At 43.2% G+C, this 18,572-nt stretch overlaps 1 protein-coding gene across 2 annotated transcripts; it reads right to left on the bottom strand.

Moving 5' to 3' along the window:
* Positions 1-762: 762 nt before the first annotated feature.
* On the bottom strand, positions 763-16,994 carry LOC136697960 (cytochrome P450 2J2-like). Of its 2 annotated transcripts, none has more exons than XM_066673326.1 (9): positions 16,671-16,986; positions 14,767-14,926; positions 13,928-14,080; positions 13,085-13,245; positions 8,533-8,706; positions 6,466-6,607; positions 6,014-6,201; positions 5,527-5,668; positions 763-1,025 (listed from the first exon to the last, which is right to left on the bottom strand). In XM_066673326.1, the coding sequence occupies exons 1-9, from the start codon at positions 16,863-16,865 to the stop codon at positions 835-837; spliced, it is 1,506 nt and encodes a 501-aa protein (XP_066529423.1). In that variant the 5' UTR covers positions 16,866-16,986; the 3' UTR covers positions 763-834. The 2 variants fall into 2 exon arrangements, 1 of the variants encoding a protein (XP_066529423.1); XR_010802776.1 differs by having other exon boundaries at positions 887-1,025; positions 5,992-6,201; positions 16,671-16,994.
* Between the last annotated feature and the right edge of the window lie 1,578 nt (positions 16,995-18,572).

Raw genomic sequence — 18,572 nt, 5'->3', positions numbered from 1 at the left:
CTAATATGTCACTAGTGTCTGTAAAATGGGTGAATTATAAGAAGAGTTTTTGCCCGAATTTGGCAAATGATTATTTATATGATTATTATAAGACATTCTGCTGAAGTTCAGTATATCACTTTTAAACATGGAACTATATGCACTGACTTTAAATAGGAACATACAGGATTTAGGGTCAAAAATGGGATAAATAGAAGTTTATGATTAATTTTGTGTATTTTTTTTTTTACCATATGACACCTTAATATATTATTGTATTATTTAATGTATGTTTTTTTTTTACTAAGAATGATCTGATTATGGGTGGCACGGTGGCGCAGCAGGTAGTGTCGCAGTCACACAGCTCCAGGGGCCTGGAGGTTGTGGGTTCGATTCCCGCTCCGGGTGACTGTCTGTGAGGAGTTGGTGTGTTCTCCCCGTGTCCGCGTGGGTTTCCTCCGGGTGCTCCGGTTTCCTCCCACAGTCCAAAAACACACGTTGCAGGTGGATTGGCGACTCGAAAGTATCCGTAGGTGTGAGTGTGTGAGTGAATGTGTGTGTGTCTGTGTTGCCCTGTGAAGGACTGGCGTCCCCTCCAGGGTGTATTCCCGCCTTGCGCCCAATGATTCCAGGTAGGCTCTGGACCCCCCGCGACCCTAAATTGGATAAGCGGTTACAACAAATGGATGGATGGATGATCTGATTATAAAATTGTTGTGATGTAAATTCATTATTTCATGAAAGTTGTAGTCATTGATCATACTGTGATGTCTTAGACTTGACTTGTTTAATTTATTTATTACATCATAATTGGGTACATACAGTTTTATAAATGTAATAATAGTCTGCTGTGACTCAGTGGGTGGTCTCTCTGCTGTGGCAGACTGTATTGAAAGGGAAAGGTGAGCGGACGATCCCCATAATACCATCCAGGTTTGTTGGTGGAGCTCCTGGAGGCCAGGAGAACTGTAATTTCTGTAGCAGAGACGTGAAGAAGATGAAAAGCTCTGTATTCGCGAGAGTCTCACCCAGACATGACCTCGGACCTGCAGAACCACACACACATTATAGTACTTTATTTGGATTTAACATATAAAATAAACATAATAAAATCAAAATAACAGTTCAGAGTCATTACACAGTACATGATTAAATTCACAGTATGCATTTCTCATGGGTACAGATGACAGCGTCTTCTCCAGATAAAAAGCAATTTTACATGAATAGCCACTCGCAGTAAGTCTCCATCAGTGGCTGATACTTTAGGACTTTAGAGGTGTAACAACTCAATATATCCATCGTCAGAGCATCCAATTTCCACAATCACCACACACCCTCTTCCTTCATTAATCAGAACAATGTCAGGAGAATTCGGACTGTTACGAAAAACAATCTGACACTCTTTCAATTTCTTCTAACTAGAATAGGGAGGTATCAGGCTCCTCACTTGGAAGATTTAGATCTAACAGTTCTTTCCACTGAGGACTTCCATAGTTCTTCTCACAGATATATAAACACACACACACACACAAACAAACAAATAAAGTACACACTTCATCTATTGGTGCTTTTCCACTGCATGGTTTCTACACTACTTGACTATTGTCACGGGGACGTAAAGAGTGGACTTACGGAGGCGGACTCACTCGCTACAACACAGAGATTTATTATAAAGATAACAAAATGAACTTGACGAGGGACACGAAATAACATTACTTAGAAACCTTGGAAAGAGCAGGAAACAACACTACAAGACTGGGGCATGAAACAGGCAGGAGACCGAACAAGGAACGAGAAACGAGAAATGAGAAACAAACACTAATATAACAACTGGGAAACAGAACGAAACGACACGACTTGAACAGAGCAAAACTACAAATGACAAACGACACAACACAAACACAAATGACCGATCACAGGAAGTGGGGGAAGAGGACTTAAATATACGCACTAACAAGAAACACCTGACACAGATAATGACAAAGAGGCGGAACAAAAGGTGGAGCTAGAGTGGAACGAGGGCGGAGATAGGAATAACAACAAACAGACAGAGCCACATGGAAGGAGAAAACAAACAAGAAAGTGCCAAGATGTGACAGACGCCCCCCCCCAAGACGCGCAACTCCCGGAGCGCGAAAAAGTAGACTCCCCAGGAGCTGGTGCGGGAGGGGCCAGAAGAAACAAAACAAACATGAAACCAAAAGATTCAGGACAAGACAGGAAATGGAACAGGGAACAAGGAACTAGACTTAAACGGACACTGGACAGAACTAGAAAGAAGAGACGGGGAACGAGAGAAGACAGGAGACAAGGCAGGAGCAAACACACGTGACTGGACTTTTGGCTGAACACTGAACGGGGACTGAGACAGAACAGGAACAAATACACGTGACTGGAACAGACTGGACAGGTGCTGATGCTGAGGGTCGATACTGGGAATAGTTAGGAAACTGGACATGGGACTGGACAGAGGGTCTAATTGGTGACTGGACAGAGGGTCTAACTGGTGACTGGACAGAGGGTCTAACTGGTGACTGGACAGAGGGTCTAACTGGGAACTGGACTGGGCTTGGCAGGGGTACAGGAACCATGACATTAACAGGGATAGACACAAACACGGTGACAGGGACCGGAACAGAAACAAAAACAGACACAGGCACAGGGACAAGAAGAGAAACAGGAACCAGGACAGGAACAGACACTGGAACAAAGACAACTGGGTGGTACCCAGGACTGGCATGTGTCTGTTGAGAAGTCTGATGAACCAGCCTGGGTACAGTTCTGGGAATCGACCCCGAAGTCCTTGGGGCCGTCCTATGGGTACGACCAAGAGCGGCCGTATCTACAGTCACAGGGGCAGACACGGCCGTAGCCACAGTCTCAGGGGCAGAAACGGCCGTAGCCACAGTCTCAGGGGCAGAAACGGCCGTAGCCACAGTCTCAGGGGCAGAAACGGCCGTAGCCGCAGTCTCTATTTCAAAAGCGGCCGAAGCCAAAGTCACGAGAGTAGAAACGGCCGAAGCCACCTTCACAGGGGCAGAAACGGCCGAAGCCACAGTCACGAAGACAGGATCGGCTGAGGGAGCCGCACTCACGGAGACAGGAGCGGCTGAGGGAGCCGCACTCACGGAGACAGGAGCGGCTGAGGGAGCCGCGCTCACGGAGACAGGAGCGGCTGAGGGAGCCGCGCTCACGGAGACAGGAGCGGCTGAGGGAGCCGCGCTCACTGAGACAGGAGCGGCTGAGGGAGCCGCGCTCACTGAGACAGGAGCGGCTGAGGGAGCCGCGCTCACTGAGACAGGAGCGGCTGAGGGAGCCGCGCTCACTGAGACAGGAGCGGCTGAGGGAGCCGCGCTCACTGAGACAGGAGCGGCTGAGGGAGCCGCGCTCACTGAGACAGGAGGCCCTGCGACGACGTCCACAGAGACAGGGGAACCTGCGACAACATCCACGGAGGCAGGGGAACCTGCGACGACGTCCACGGAGGCAGTGGAACCTGCGACGACGTCCACGGAGGCAGGGGGATCTGCGACGACGTCCACGGAGGCAGGGGAATCTGCGACGACGTCCACGGAGGCAGAGGAAGTTGCGACGACGTCCACGGAGGCAGAGGAAGCTGCGACGTCGTCCACGGAGGCAGGAGCGGCTGGAAGCGCCGCGCTCACGAAGACAGGAGAGGCGGGCGCCGCGCTCACGAAGACAGGAGAGGCGGGCGTCGCGCTCACGAAGACAGGAGAGGCGGGCGTCGCGCTCACGTAGACAGGCGCGGCTGGAGGCACCACGCTCACGAAGACTGGAGCGGCCGTAGGCGCCGCGCTCACAAAGACAGGAGCGGCCGTAGGCGCCGCGCTCACAGGAACAGGAGCGGCCGGAGACGCCGCTCTTACTGGAACAGGAGCGGCCGGAGGCACCGCTCTCACAGGAACAGGAGCGGCCGGAGGCGCCGCTCTCACGGGATCAGAAGCGGCCGGAGACGCCGCTCTCACGGGATCAGAAGCGGCCGGAGACGCCGCTCTCACGGGATCAGAAGCGGCCGGAGACGCCGCTCTCACGGGATCAGAAGCGGCCGGAGACGCCGCTCTCACGGGATCAGAAGTGGCCGGAGGCGCCGCTCTCACGAGGATAGGAGCTGAGACGTCCACCGAGGCAGGTGCTCGTGCTGCTCGCCGAGCACGAGTTGTGGATTTAGCGGGTTTAGGGGCACTGATGGGCGTACTCTCGTGGGACTTCTTTGACCATAGTTCCCCCGGAGATGCGCCCCTGTTAGCCTCATCTCCCATGTCCTGTGATTTGAGGCTAACAGCCCCTACCCATAACCCCCCCCCCCCCCCCCCCAAAATCTCCCCGGACCTGAGGGGGTTATCCTCGGAAGCAGGGGTACCAGCAGATCCGCGCTCCATAGCTGGGGTTCCTGCAGATACATCCTCGGGAGCAGTGGTTCCTGAAGAGACGTCCTCGGGAGCAGGTTGTGAGTATCTCTCGTCTATCATTTTTAAAAATGTCTCAACCGTGAGTTCAAGGGACTTTACTTTTATTAACTGTTCTGCCCACTGCAACGCCTCTCCTCTTAGTAGGGATTTTACAAAGAGGACCTGGACAATTTCAGGTGGAGCAGGAGAGGTCAAGAATTGAAAGTACAGTCGGCACTGTAATAAAAATCCCTTGCAGTTGAGTCCGTTCTCAAATTCGCTGGGTACTCCCATGACCGATTGCAAAACTGTTGGCTGATCATCAGTCCTTAAGGTTAACAAATCCTCCGCGGTCTTTAGAGTTTTACCCAGGGATAACGCTGTGTTGGCTGTGTCCTTGTATGGATCCGTCATTCTGTCACGGGGACGTAAAGAGTGGACTTACGGAGGCGGACTCACTCGCTACAACACAGAGATTTATTATAAAGATAACACAACAAAAGGAACTTGACGAGGGACACGAAATAACATTACTTAGAAACCTAGGAAAGAGCAGGAAACAACACTACAAGACTGGGGCATGAAACAGGCAGGAGACCGAATAAGGAATGAGAAACGAGAAATGAGAAACAAATACTAATATAACAACTGGGAAACAGAACGAAACGACACGACTTGACTTGAACAGAGCAAAACTACAAATGACAAACGACACAACACAAACACAAATGACCGATCACTGGAAGTGGGGGAAGAGGACTTAAATATACGCACTAACAAGAAACACCTGACACAGATAATGACAAAGAGGCGGAACAAAAGGTGGAGCTAGAGTGGAACGAGGGCGGAGATAGGAATAACAACAAACAGACAGAGCCACATGGAAGGAGAAAACAAACAAGAAAGTGCCAAGATGTGACAACTATATTCGCATTTGGTACCCAATACCTGGCTCATGTTCCACTAACAAACACCATCACTAAGAGGAACAGCAGGCTTTGGAAACCAAAATAACGGCAGTGGTTACATTAAGTACTATTTACTCATCATGCAGTGGAAAAGTGGCATAAAGTACCCCCTAAAGTCGAGTAGACTGATAAATTAATGTGATCAGTTATTGATCTCTGATCAGACTTACCCAGAGAAAATGCCACAAAGGCATCATTTTTGCAGAACTGTCCATTCTCGTCCAGAAAGTTCTCTGGGTTGAACGTGTCTGGATACTTCCAGTGCTCTCGGTCAGTCATGATGGCCGTAAAATTGACAGTGACCTGTGTTCCCTACCATGGGAAAAAAGGATACTGATGTAGAAACATTTTAACCTCAGAGTAGGGGTAAGGACTGAAGGCATTCCATAACATTTCATTCCTGAATTCATCCCAAATTAACCATTCATTCTTTCATGTCTCTATTTTACATCAGTTCATTTCTCTTCATCTGTTTTATTCATCCTTTCATCCATCTTTTACGTTGGCATTTCCATCCATTCATACACTCCTTCCTTTAGCTTCCCATCTGCTCAACAGTTATAATTTCTATTCAATAATGTTGTCCTCTTCTCAAACATGCATCCATTCAGTCTTTCAACTGCTCAACCACTCACCCCTCCATCCCTCCGTGGTTACCTTGGGCAGGTGGTATCCATGCAGCTCGGCTGGCTCTGTGGTTTCATGGACTGCACCCAAAGGGACGAGATTAGCCCAGCGCTGGATCTCATGGATGGTGGCATGAGTGAAGGGGAGCCATGTGCGGTCGTCCATGCAGGGAGAGCGGTCAAACCCCAACTCACTCACTATCTCCTCATGGCAACGCTCTGGAATGTGGTCCACCAATGACCAAACACACAAACACATTCACAGTCTTGTACAGTCTGTGGGGACATTACTTAGATTTCCAGTCATTTAAATACACAGTACACTGTTAATTATTAATATGAAAGTACATAGTATCAGTAGCTACTATCATAATAAAATGAAATGTTAACATCAAAATTCTGCATCTTTTATATTGTTTCATATGACTATTTTTTCTTTATTATTTGCGTCCCTGAGATATTTCTCCATGCCCTCTTCTGTACCTTGTATTTCAGGGTGGTTCATCATGTAAATGAGACCCCATCTTATAGTAGTGGCGGTCGTGTCCGTCCCAGCCCCGAACAGGTCAGAGGTGGACATGACCAGGTTTTGTTCATGAAATGTTGAGTCTTCATTTGACTCTTGCTGCTCAAAACAAGAGAGAAACAATGGCAAACAATGTACAAGGTTGTGTTCTGAGCCCGATTCTGTACTCTCTCTTCACCCATGACTGTGTACCTGCCTATGGTTCAAACACCATAGTCAAATTCGCAGATGACACCATGGTGATAGGCTTGATTACAGATAATAATGAAACAGCCTACCAGGATGAAGTTCAGCATCTGTCCTTGTGGTGCCACAACAATAACCTGGTACTAAACACGCTCAAAACAAAGGAGATCATCATGGACTTCAGACGGACTAGGAACCAAGCTCACGCCCCCATTTACATCAATGGAACTGCAGTGGATCAGGTGTCCAGTTTCAAGTTCCTTGGTCTCCACATTTCCAATGATCTCACCTGGTCCTTGAACTCCTCTGTCCTCATCAAAAAGGCACAGCAGCGCCTCTATTTTCTTTGGAGTCTGAAGAAAGTTCACTTGTCTCCCAGGATACTAGTGAACTTTTATCGCTGTACCATCGAGAGCATACTTACCAACTGCATCTCTGTATGGTATGGCAGTTGCTGTGCTGCAGACCGCAAAGCTCTCCAGCGGGTGGTAAAAACAGCGCAGGCACCGAATTACCTACCATCGAGGACATCTACCCACCCAAATCATGGACTTTTCAGCCTTTTACCATCTGGCAGACGTTACAGGAGCCTCCATTCCCGCACTAACAGGCTTCGTAACAGTTTTTTTCCTGAGGCTGTTATCCGGATGAACACTATTCAGGCACTTGAAACAAACATTGCACACTCACTACATTGCACCTTCTGTAAAGTTGTATTTAATCTATCCCTCAGTACTTAATGCATCACCTACACAATGTTACTTTGTTTACATTTTTTACCTTTCAATATGTATATATGGTTACTTAACTTCCATAATCACAATGTCATATCAAAACTGCACTTTAATCAGAATCCATAATCATAATGTCATTTCACAACTGCACTTTATGTAAATAATCACAACTGCACTTTATGTAAATAATGTTATATATTGCACTTCTGGTTAGATGCTAACTACATTTCATTGGCCCTGTACTTGTACTCTGCACAATGACAATAAAGTTGAATCTAATCTAATCTAAAAAAAACAATAAAAATGTATCACTGTAATTTTCAAAAATAAGGGACTTAACTATTCCACTTTGTCCCTTTCCAACAGTTTGTTTCTTTTGGCTTTTCTGAATTTCCGGTATCAATGTAATGTACAGACGCATTTGTGAGGGCTAAAGGTGTAAAATCGGTTTTTGTGATTTATACAAAACAAAGTGCAGAATAACAGCAGCATTAAAAGTTATAAGTCTGTCGTTTGTGTGCTATACTGTAAGTTATTAGTGATTCTGTCGCTCTGCATAGTCACCTTTTTTTAAGGTGGACCCGGCTAAAACTAAAGCATTTAAAGTGAAAACATTTAAATGCAAAAACTGAGAATTAAAAATAAATGCCTACTAAAATGATATTTAAGGTTGAAGGGGAAAACCAATAACTGATTGACTTCACTGTGAGGGTCGTGTTGTCTTTCGTGCGGGAGGGAAGTCAACGCGGGGCTCGAAGTCGACAATAGGGGTCAAAACACCAGCACCTCTCTGTGCTTCCAGGAGTCTTATTTTTCAAAATGAAATCTCATATCATAACAGAGCAAACAAATCTCACAGCACCACAACTGTGCTTTATAAAGAAACACTTTGCATAAAATGAATGCAAAAGCCTTTAAGCAAGGCTTGACCAATGCATACCCAGAAAACATTGCGGAAAGAGCACAAAGTGAAATGGATGATGTCCGGTAGTAAACTAGAGAATTGCATGTTAAAGCACAATCCATCCTCACACATATGAGTTATACTCTTCATGAAAGTGGATCTCCAGGAATATTGGCTCAACGCTGCCAAGTCTTGCTCACCTTTGTCATCTCCACCAGGTAAGCATCGATGAAGTCACGAAGATTTTCTGGGTCCAGAGTCTTCCTGTGCTCCTCCACAACTTCACGCAAGAACCCCATCAAGGCATCGCTGTTCTGCTTCATCTTCTGGTGATACCCTGGAAAGTGTTTAAGGAAAGGAGCCAGGTTGAAGATCTGCAGGAGAAAAACAAAAACAAAAAACAAACGCTGAGGTAGAGAGCCAGCAACACAGTGCCTTAAAAGGAAAATTCTGAAAAAAGGGAGGAAACAAATAGGTGGCTGGATGTCGCCTAGCCCTGGGACTAGCACTTACACAATTACTAGTCATTTCAAATTAAATGCTTTTAAGTAAACTCCACTGATCACACAGTGCCACCAGCCCTTTGGATGATGGGGCAAGTACACACTTCTGAAGAAACATGTTGCCACATCAGACACACATCAGAGGACAATGCAAACAGCCCAGATCTAACATAGCACGTTTTATAGCATGATTTAATTATGATTAAATTTTGATGTAAAGGGGACTCCTACAATTGTGGGGAAATGCTGTTCTCTCTGTTTTGTTTATGTTCAGAAGCTCTGCATGTTTTAAGGTGGAATGTTGTGCTTGAGGGAGAAAAAAACATTTGTACGTGGCTGGAATGTAACTTGTCTGTAAGTTTTTATTCACTTTTTGATTTACACAAGAAACTCATTTGTAATTTGAGCATTTTAGTTTTAATGCATGCTCATTAATGTAGTTAGCCTTCTCCTGAATTTTGAGACATTCCTCCTTAAGTGAATATATGAAAAGTCAATATTACCCACATATGTAGCAGGAATAAAGCAATATCCTCATCTCTGCTGTACATTTCAACATCTGTAAATGTCTAAAAAAAAACTCCAGAGCTGCCATTGTGATTCTAATATAAACAAATGTAATTCTACTGAAGCATATAGACAAGTCTCTCTGGGCAATTAGTGCTCTGTTTTCTTACTATTCATGCTAGCTAGCCCAGGCATCTTTTATCTGATGTGAAAGATGTGAACAGACTAACGGACTACTTAGATAACACACTTCGGTGAACTTTAGATAGTGTAGCACCACTTAAGCGTAAAAAGCTATGACAGAAAAAACTCGCTCCCTGGCATAATGAAGAAACACTCACCCTAAAATAAACCGTAAGGAAATTAGAGCGGAAATGGCCTTATCGAATATAGAAGGGCGCTCGTCAATGGACGTTCAGCACATCTGTCCTTACTGATTAAAAATAATAAAGACAATCCTAGAGCACTCTTTAATGTAATCTCTAAACTTACAAACAATCGGGCAGCTACTGATCCACAGATCCCAGCCATTCACATCAGCAATGCTTTTATGGACTTTTTTAACAACAAGATTGAAAATATTAGACAAACAATAAATACGATATTACTAAATCCAGCATGTCTGTCATCTGGTGTGGATGATATAGAACAAAACATAGAAGAAAGACTAGAGGACTTTGACCCATTACCACTGCTAGAATTGGAGAAAATCATCTACTTGTCAAATTGTACGACCTGCACCATGCAATACCAACAAAACTATTTAAAGAAGTATTACCAGTCATAATCAATCCCCTTTTAACAATAATAAATTCGTCCCTTAGACTGGGTCACATACCCAAAGCATTTAAACTAGCAGTTATTAAACCCCTGATCAAGAAACCAAATCTTGATCCTAGTGTACTATCCAATTACAGACCTATCTCTAACCTTCCCTTCATATCTAAGATATTAGAAAAAGTTGTGGCCCAACAACTTAGGTCATACTTGCATAAGAATAACATATATGAAAAATTTCAATCTGGTTTTAGGCCACACCATAGCACCGAAACAGCTTTAGTTAAGATAACAAACGACCTCCTTCTCACCTCTGATCAAGGCTGCATATCCATGCTAGTTCTACTCGACCTCAGCACAGCTTTCGATACAATTGATCATACTATTCTGCTAGAAAGATTAAAAAACATGGTTGGAATAACAGGAACGGCCCTATCATGGTTTAAGTCTTACCTCACAGATCGCTATCAGTTTGTAAACGTAAATAATATTTCTTCTACACATACATAAATGAGATTTGGAGTTCCCCAAGGCTCCATTTTAGGACCTTTACTATTCATATTATACATGCTGCCACTGGCCAGAGTTATTAGCAGGCATGGCATTGCCTTCCACAGTTACGCAGATGACACACAGTTATACATATCAGCCAAACCAGATGACAAACCAACACTAAAGAAAATGGAGGACTGTGTTAAAGAAGTGAAGCATTGGATGTCATACAATTTCTTCTGCTAAACAATGACAAAACCGAGGATCTCCTTCTAGGTCCAAAACCTGCTATAAATAAGGTATCAGACTTAATACATAATTTTGACTTCCCTGTTCTCCCGAGCTCATCAGCTAAAAATCTGGGTGTTATAATTGATTCAGATCTATCATTTGATCAGCATATAGGTAACATTACAAAAACAGCTTTCTTAAATCTTAAACCTCGCTAAGTTAAGAAACTCCTTATCCCTCCCAGATACCGAAAAATTAGTTCCTGCTTTTATTACATCAAGATTAGATTATTGCAAATGCACTTTTATCAGGATGCTCTAGCAGAAACTTGAGTAAACTCCAGTTAATTAAAAATGCTGCAGCCAGGGTCCTCACTAAAACTAGAAAATTTGATCATATCAAATATACCCAGTCTTATCTGCCCTTCACTGGTTTCCAGTTAAATTCCGTATTGATTACAAAATTCTTTTACTCATGTATAAATCCCTACACTGTCTCGCACCTGAATACTTGCAAGACCTCATCACGCACTATGAACCATCAAGATTACTCAGATCTCAGGGCGCCTGCCTCTTACTAGTACCCAGAATTCATAAGACACCAGCGGGGGGGAAAGCTTTCTCCTACAAAGCCCCTCAGCTCTGGAACAATCTTCCAGCTAGTGTTCGGGACGCAGACACAGTCACTATGTTTAAGTCTAGGCTCAAAACACACTTGTTCAGTTTAGCCTTTGGCAACTAACCTCTGTCTAGTTTAAGGTTGTAGTTTCAGGAACTCATGGACATGGGGAATCAGGGTAAACTCGGATGATGTGCTCACAATTTCTCTTGTTTGGAGCGGAAGGATGTCTTTGCCTGAGCTCCTTCTGGTTTCCCTCCTCCCAGTCTGTTACAGTCAGATCCGTCACTACACTAATGAAAATATTCACATGCGCTTATTCTCTGCTGCACTCAACTAAACTAACTGCTTCCCTTTACAGTTTTCTGAGAAAATGGTGGCCCACAGATGGAAGATTGTTTGCTGGATTCTCCTGCGGCCCAGACCAGACCAGACCAGTTGCTCAGCTTATTATTATTATGTAGCATAATGACACTTCATTGATGATATTTAAAATTTAATCTATAGTTTGATCAGAGGAGGATGGGTTCCTCTTTGCGAGTTTTGGTTCCTCCCAAGGTTTCTTCCTCCAGCCTCGAGGGAGTTTTTCCTTGCCACTGTCGCCTTCGGCTTGCTCGCATTGGGCTTTGATTTAAATGTTCTGTTCTGAAACTGTGAAGCTGCTTTGTGACAACATCAGTTGTAAAAGGCGCTATACAAATAAATTTGATTTGATGTGAACAGTCTGCTTCTCCTGGCACATTAAGGTGTTCAGTGGGGTTGCATAAGTAGCATGACTTCAGAGGGAGCTCTCTAATTAATCTCTCACAGTGGCGGATGCTGGTCTTTCAAGGAGGGGAAGCTCAATCTCGGCCTACATCATAAAATGTGTCGGTTTATTTATACGTAAATTCTAGCCTCCGTTCCTTTTCAAGAAAATGATCTGTGACCCTGTCGTACCAATAAGACATCTTTTCCAGGGACATGACTAGTGTCCTCTCAATGGCCAGCAGAGCTAGGCTGCTTAAACGGCCTTGGCCCATGTGAAGTGTGTCCGCCTGTGAGTGCTTTGTGACGGTGGAAGGGCTCAGCAGCACACGCTGGACAGAAACTGTGATAGAAGTCAGAAAGAGTGATAGAAGTCAGTCTCCAAACACAAGCAGCTACAAAAACCCCACCAGAAATAGAAGCTCAATTTGTTGCTAGTCATTTTTAACAAAGAAAATGCCGCTAAGAGGATTAAGAAAGTCTCCGGTTCAACTCAGAACAGAATGAAAATTTACTGCTCCCACGAATCTTTACACCAAAGGATCGCTGTATCGCTCATTTTGCTGTCAATCAAAAAGGGATTCAGCCTCAGACAGATCATCCAATCATCACGCAGAAGCTGAGCGTCTTTACCAGTGATAAGAAGCTGATTCTGAACAAAGGTTGAGAGCATTGTAGTACATATTTATTCAATGACATGTACACACAACAGTATATATTTGATCACTTATTTTTGACATTTTAGGGGAAGCTGAGCTTCCCTTGCAGTCTTAGAGCAATCGCCTCTGATCTCTCAGTATAGTTTCTTCTAAAGAACTTATATTGTTTTTTATCCTCTAGTGTTGTTTTGCGAAACCATGTCATTGCTGGACATTACCTGAGCTGAGATTGATCCAACGAGCTGGATGTTTTCATTTAGAATTCGCAGAAATTCGGCAAAGCGCTTGTCGTCGTACTCAAAGCGGTCTCCGAATATGATGGAACAGATGATGTTGGAGACTGCATTCATTATGGGGTGGATGGGGTAAAAAGGCTTTCCTTAAAAAATTAAAAATAAAAAAAAAATCACAGAATGGACATGATGAGGAAGGATATGACAAAAGGCCCTTCAAGCATTCACTTCAGTTAAACCCAAGTGAAATGTAGTTCAATACAAAGTATAAAGAGAGTTCTTTAGAGGTGTATAAACTAATGTGCAAAAAATGGACTAAACTCAACAGTATTAAACACAGTATGAGATTCAGGTTTTGTAGTTAAAAGGATTTCATGAGAATCAACTTCTGAGTCCAGATATACACTGGATGATCACTGGATTAGGAACAACCACCTGGTGCATTTTATCAGCTCCACTAACCATACTGAAGCACTTTGTACTTCTACAATTACAGACTGTAATCCACCTATTTCTCTGCATACTTTCATATCCCCATTTCACCCTGCTCTTCAATGGTCAGGACCTCCACAGAGAAGGTGTGATGTGGTGGTGGATCATTCTCAGTGCTGTAGTGATACTGACGTGGTGGTGGTGTGTTAGTGTGTGCTGTGCTGGTGGATCAGACACAGCAGTGCTGCTCGAGTTTTTACAAGCAATAGGAACAGCCCTGATATTCCTAACATTTCTATGTTATGCTTTGTTGAACTTGATAGTACTTAAAGGGTCATTAACACAAGCCGAAACACACCAGGACCAGCCTTCTACTTTATCTATTTATTTATTTACCTTCCTCTTTGAGCATCTCTCTGATGAGATACTGTGCCTCTTCAGCCACTCGTTCCTCAACGGTTTTCTTTCCCAGGCCAAAGTTACGTAGTGTGTGAAGGGCAAAACGTCGCTGCTGCTTCCAGACCTTACCATATGGCACCATTACGATACCTATGAGAGGAAAAGAAGAATAGAGACAGAAAGATTGAGGAGATATGGGGCCATGTAATATTTAACAATTCTGGGGTCTTGAGTAAAATATTTTGGTCAAAACACCACAAGCCAGGCACCAGTGTTCTCCCCTCTGTCTAAACAGCCCTGTTCAGAACGGCCACCATCATCACCTGGTGAGAATGAGTCTCTGTTTAAACCAAATGTAAGGTCCCATCACTGAATTTCACGGAGCAGAAATGCTAGCTTATTAATCACTTTTGCTCTGTTTTCCCTTTTACCTTTTCTCTTTTTATATTTTTTACTGTTTTACTCTGTACTCAGTTTTTTGGTGCTCCATTTAACCTTTGGCTCTAACATTAATGCGGATCCATTGAAGAGGCTCTGGTGAAGTGGCTGCTATCTATGGTAGATGTAGTACTATATCAGAATGGGGAATTTCATTCTATATTTCCAGACTTTTGGAGCGTGGGAGGGAACTGGAGCACCTGGAGAAAACCCACGCAGACACATGGAGAACACACCACACTCCTCACAGACTCCCCTTCTTCATAACTTGTACCTTTTAAATCATTACCTCATTTTAAAAGGTAATAAAAAAGCTCTTATCCACATGAAAACAAATAAATAAAAAGAAATAAAAATATCATTGCATGTATGTAATTGAAATACGTTGAGTTACTGACCATAACCCCCAGTGATCCAATCAAATATTGGCATGGATGGCCTCCCAGCAAATGCAGCCCCATTCCTAACAAACGCTTCCTTCATTGTCTGCAGTGTATTAATCACGATTTTTGGGCTCCTGCCCAGGTAGATGCAGGTTATCTCACCGTATTTCAGCAACTAGAGAGGAAGCAAAATTACATAGATTTATGAAATAAAAATAAATACTAAAATAATATTTAATTATTAATCTTCCATTCTCCCGCTCATGTGTGATACGAATGTATAATCAACATTTTATATTTCTATATATTTATTTATTTGTATGTTTAATATGATGATTAAAACAGAGGTCAAGAGACAATAATGAAGGTATTTCCAAGCTGTTTCCGATTATGACATGGCCCTGGTTCTCTTCTGCAGGGAATGGACTTTCTATCATTTGATCCACAAGCTTCACAAACACTTCTTAGTTTAGAATTTAACATTTTTCCACATCAATGCTACAAATAACTTGATAAAGCTGTGCCTCAAAAGACCATGCTGCAATGTTTGAAGAAGCTGAAAAGTATAGTGTCTTAATCGTGGTGAAGCGTGTATATTTATTTTACTCACCTGCAATTGAAGGTGAATTGGCTTCTGTAATAACTGTCCTGGTTTGTGAGTTAATGAGTGTGTATGTGTGAGTGAATGTGTGTGTGCCCAGATATGGATTGGCGCTCTGTCCTGGGTGAAATCCTAGTGCCCGATGCAGTCCTCCAGGTGGACGGTCGTTTCTGGTTGAGAGTACGCTGTGCGCGTTTGGCTGCCGCTTCTCACCAGTGTGTGTGGATTGAGCGTTCTGAGCAGTGTGAATTGTAAAGCGTCCTTGGGTATCTAGAAAGGCGCTATATAAGTGTAACGATAAATAAATAAATAAATAATATTTTGAAATGGAAAAGTTGTTGAATAATTATCCATTAATTCATTGTCTGTAACCGCTTATAATTTTCAGGGTCTACTCTGAATCACAGGCCGCAAGGCAGGAACACACTCTGGAGGGGGCGACAGTCCTTCACAGGGCGACATACAATCACACATTCACTCTCATGCTCACACCTATGAACCCTTTTGAGTCACCCATCTACCTCCCAACGTGTGTTTTTGGACCGTGGGAGGAAACTGGTGCTCCCAGAGGAAACTCACGGAGACACAGAGTTAACACACCACAGTCCTCACAGTCAGTCAACCGGAGGAAACCCACGCAGACACAGGGAGAACACACCACACTCCTCACAGACAGTCACCCAGAGCAGGACTCGAACCCACAACCTCCAGGTCCCTGGAGCTGTGTGACTGCGACATCTACCTGCTGCACCACACCGCCGCCCTATTTCATAATTATATCACATTAATTAATTAGCAAATGTGGCATGTGCAAATGTCTATATACGTTCTATATAAGTTCTGAGGTAAAAAAAATTACCTAATGCTCCTTTAGAATTCATGGCAGGAAGTCTGGCTGCATTCCAAGAAGGCATGAGAACAAATATAGGGAGAATGTGCAAGTGTAAACATGTCTAGATAAGAGAGATCAGGACTGAACATCTGACAGACAATGCTGTGGACTTTCTGACCCTTTACAAGCAGAACACCGCTGACCCAATCGGTACATTTAGAGTTGTAAAATTACCAAAAAGATACAGGCGACAGTAGAGCTGACACTAGATATGTCTAGTATCTCTGACGTGGACCAATTCTGCAATGTCAGAACCACAGTGTCCTGTACAGGTATAATTTTAAACAACCAATACCAGTTTAACCTCAGAGGGAATGAAGTTTAACTCTTTAAACTCTTGTTGTGTATCAATAAATGCACAAAAAATATCAAGGTATATAACTATGTCAAAAAAAATACTTCAAATTATACTCAAACAGAACTGACCGATGTGATGAAAGCCATTGGGTTGTTCACAAACTGAGGCATGTTGCCCAAGAAGGGTAGAGGTTTGGGTCCAAGGGGGTATTGGCTTCTGGACAAATGCAGCCTGAAAATCTCCAGCACAATAAGAGAGAGAAGACCTCCCAGGAGAGCCAAGCCCATCGTCGTCCAGTCCAAATATTTCAGCACAGACTCCATTCTGAGAGAGTTAAGAAAACAACACAAGCTCACAGGCTTTATACGCTGCACCCAGGAGGAAGGAGGAGGGACAACAGTGTTGCTGACGTATGGGGGCCTCTTTCATAGGAGGGGCACTGGAATTTGGCCGGCCTCTTCAGTGTTTCTGTATGGGAAAAGTAGGTTATGTGACTTTCTCTTTAGTGGCACAGAGGTCACACACAATCTATATCTCACTTACACTAAAGACAATTATATTTCATTTAGATTATGTGATGTAATGAAACTAAACATTCTACTATCACACCTAAGTGGACAGGGGTCAATGTGTGTGTGTGTATGTGTGTGTGTGTGTGTGTGTGTGTGTGTGTGTACTAAAACATACTACAACTTCTACTACTACTAGAGTTACTAGTAATATAAAAGCTAACAATGCTACTATTAATACTCATACAACTACTACAAAACTAAAACCACAACTACAAAAATACCTCTACTATTATGTATTGTACTACTCAATCAATGCTACAAAGAACTCTGCTATATATTATTAACTATATAACCTACTTAACTAACCTAACCTAACCTTCAATAGAACATTCTGTAGCAAATTCGCCTTTATACACACACACACACACACACACACACAGACACTGAAGCCAATTCACTTTTCTCTCAGTGTTCATCTCTCTCTCTACACAGGAAGGAGGAGGGAGTGTGAGCCTGCCACCACTGAAGAAGAATATCCAAGAAGAAATAGGATCAAGATTAAAATCAGACTTAATAAAGATGATACTGATCAGATTGGATTGGGACATCCCTAAATATGACTACGATCTTTGGGGATGTGAAGCAGACAGAAATTGTGAGAAAACCATTCAAATGTGTGTGACATCTGTTAGGAGGAATGCATTCTCCAAGGTTGTCCAGGAGACAAGAAAAAGCAGCAAAGGCGCACATTTTTTCATACAAAACAGGTCAGTTATAAGGGTTTATTTTCTTTCAGGTTTTATAAATTTAATCTGGACCATTTCCCAAGAACTCTCCTTTCAAATGTTTAAAAGTAAAATCAGGCAAATCATGCTGTTTTAACATTAATATAATAATATTAGCTTGATTGTTTATACATAAAATAAGATAACACTTGGGCATGAAGCTCATTGCAGAAAGAACAGAGTCAGAGTGTCTCAGTATCTAAATAGTGTAACTGTATGTAGGAGTAAATGACTGAATCTGGTTTCTGTCAATGTATTGTAACTGTACATAGGAGCACTAGCGGACCCAAGAGGGGTTGGTTTATATTTTAGATAAAGTGTCCTCACAGTTTCTTGCAATAAATTCTGTACCCTCTAGAGCAAGAAAACACAATGTGGTTTAAGAAATGTCCTTATATCATAATATCACTGCTTTTGTAGCTCTAGTTGGGTCCCTGTGTCGTTTGCTGGGTGCCTGTTTTACTTTTTGCTGCTGCCCTTCAAACACCAAGTCCACCACTGCGTTGGAGTAAATCTTGTGTCTGAATCTGGTGTCTGTCAGTGTTTCAGTGCACTGTAACTGTACGTTGGAGTAAATGGCTGTAGCTGGGGTCTGTCAGTGTTTCAATGCACTGTAACTGTATGTAGGAGTAAATGGCTGTAGCTGGTGTTTTTCAGTATTTCAGTGGGCTTTAATGCAGAAATGAAAGATGTCCTCTATAAGGAAGAGATGTGTTAACTGCTGAAGGTAACA

The sequence above is a fragment of the Hoplias malabaricus genome, chromosome 5, assembly GCF_029633855.1.
Source record: "Hoplias malabaricus isolate fHopMal1 chromosome 5, fHopMal1.hap1, whole genome shotgun sequence".
Taxonomy (NCBI): Eukaryota; Metazoa; Chordata; class Actinopteri; order Characiformes; family Erythrinidae; genus Hoplias; species Hoplias malabaricus.
Note: the sequence above shows the minus strand (reverse complement) of the source record. Positions and strands in the feature narration are given on the sequence as shown.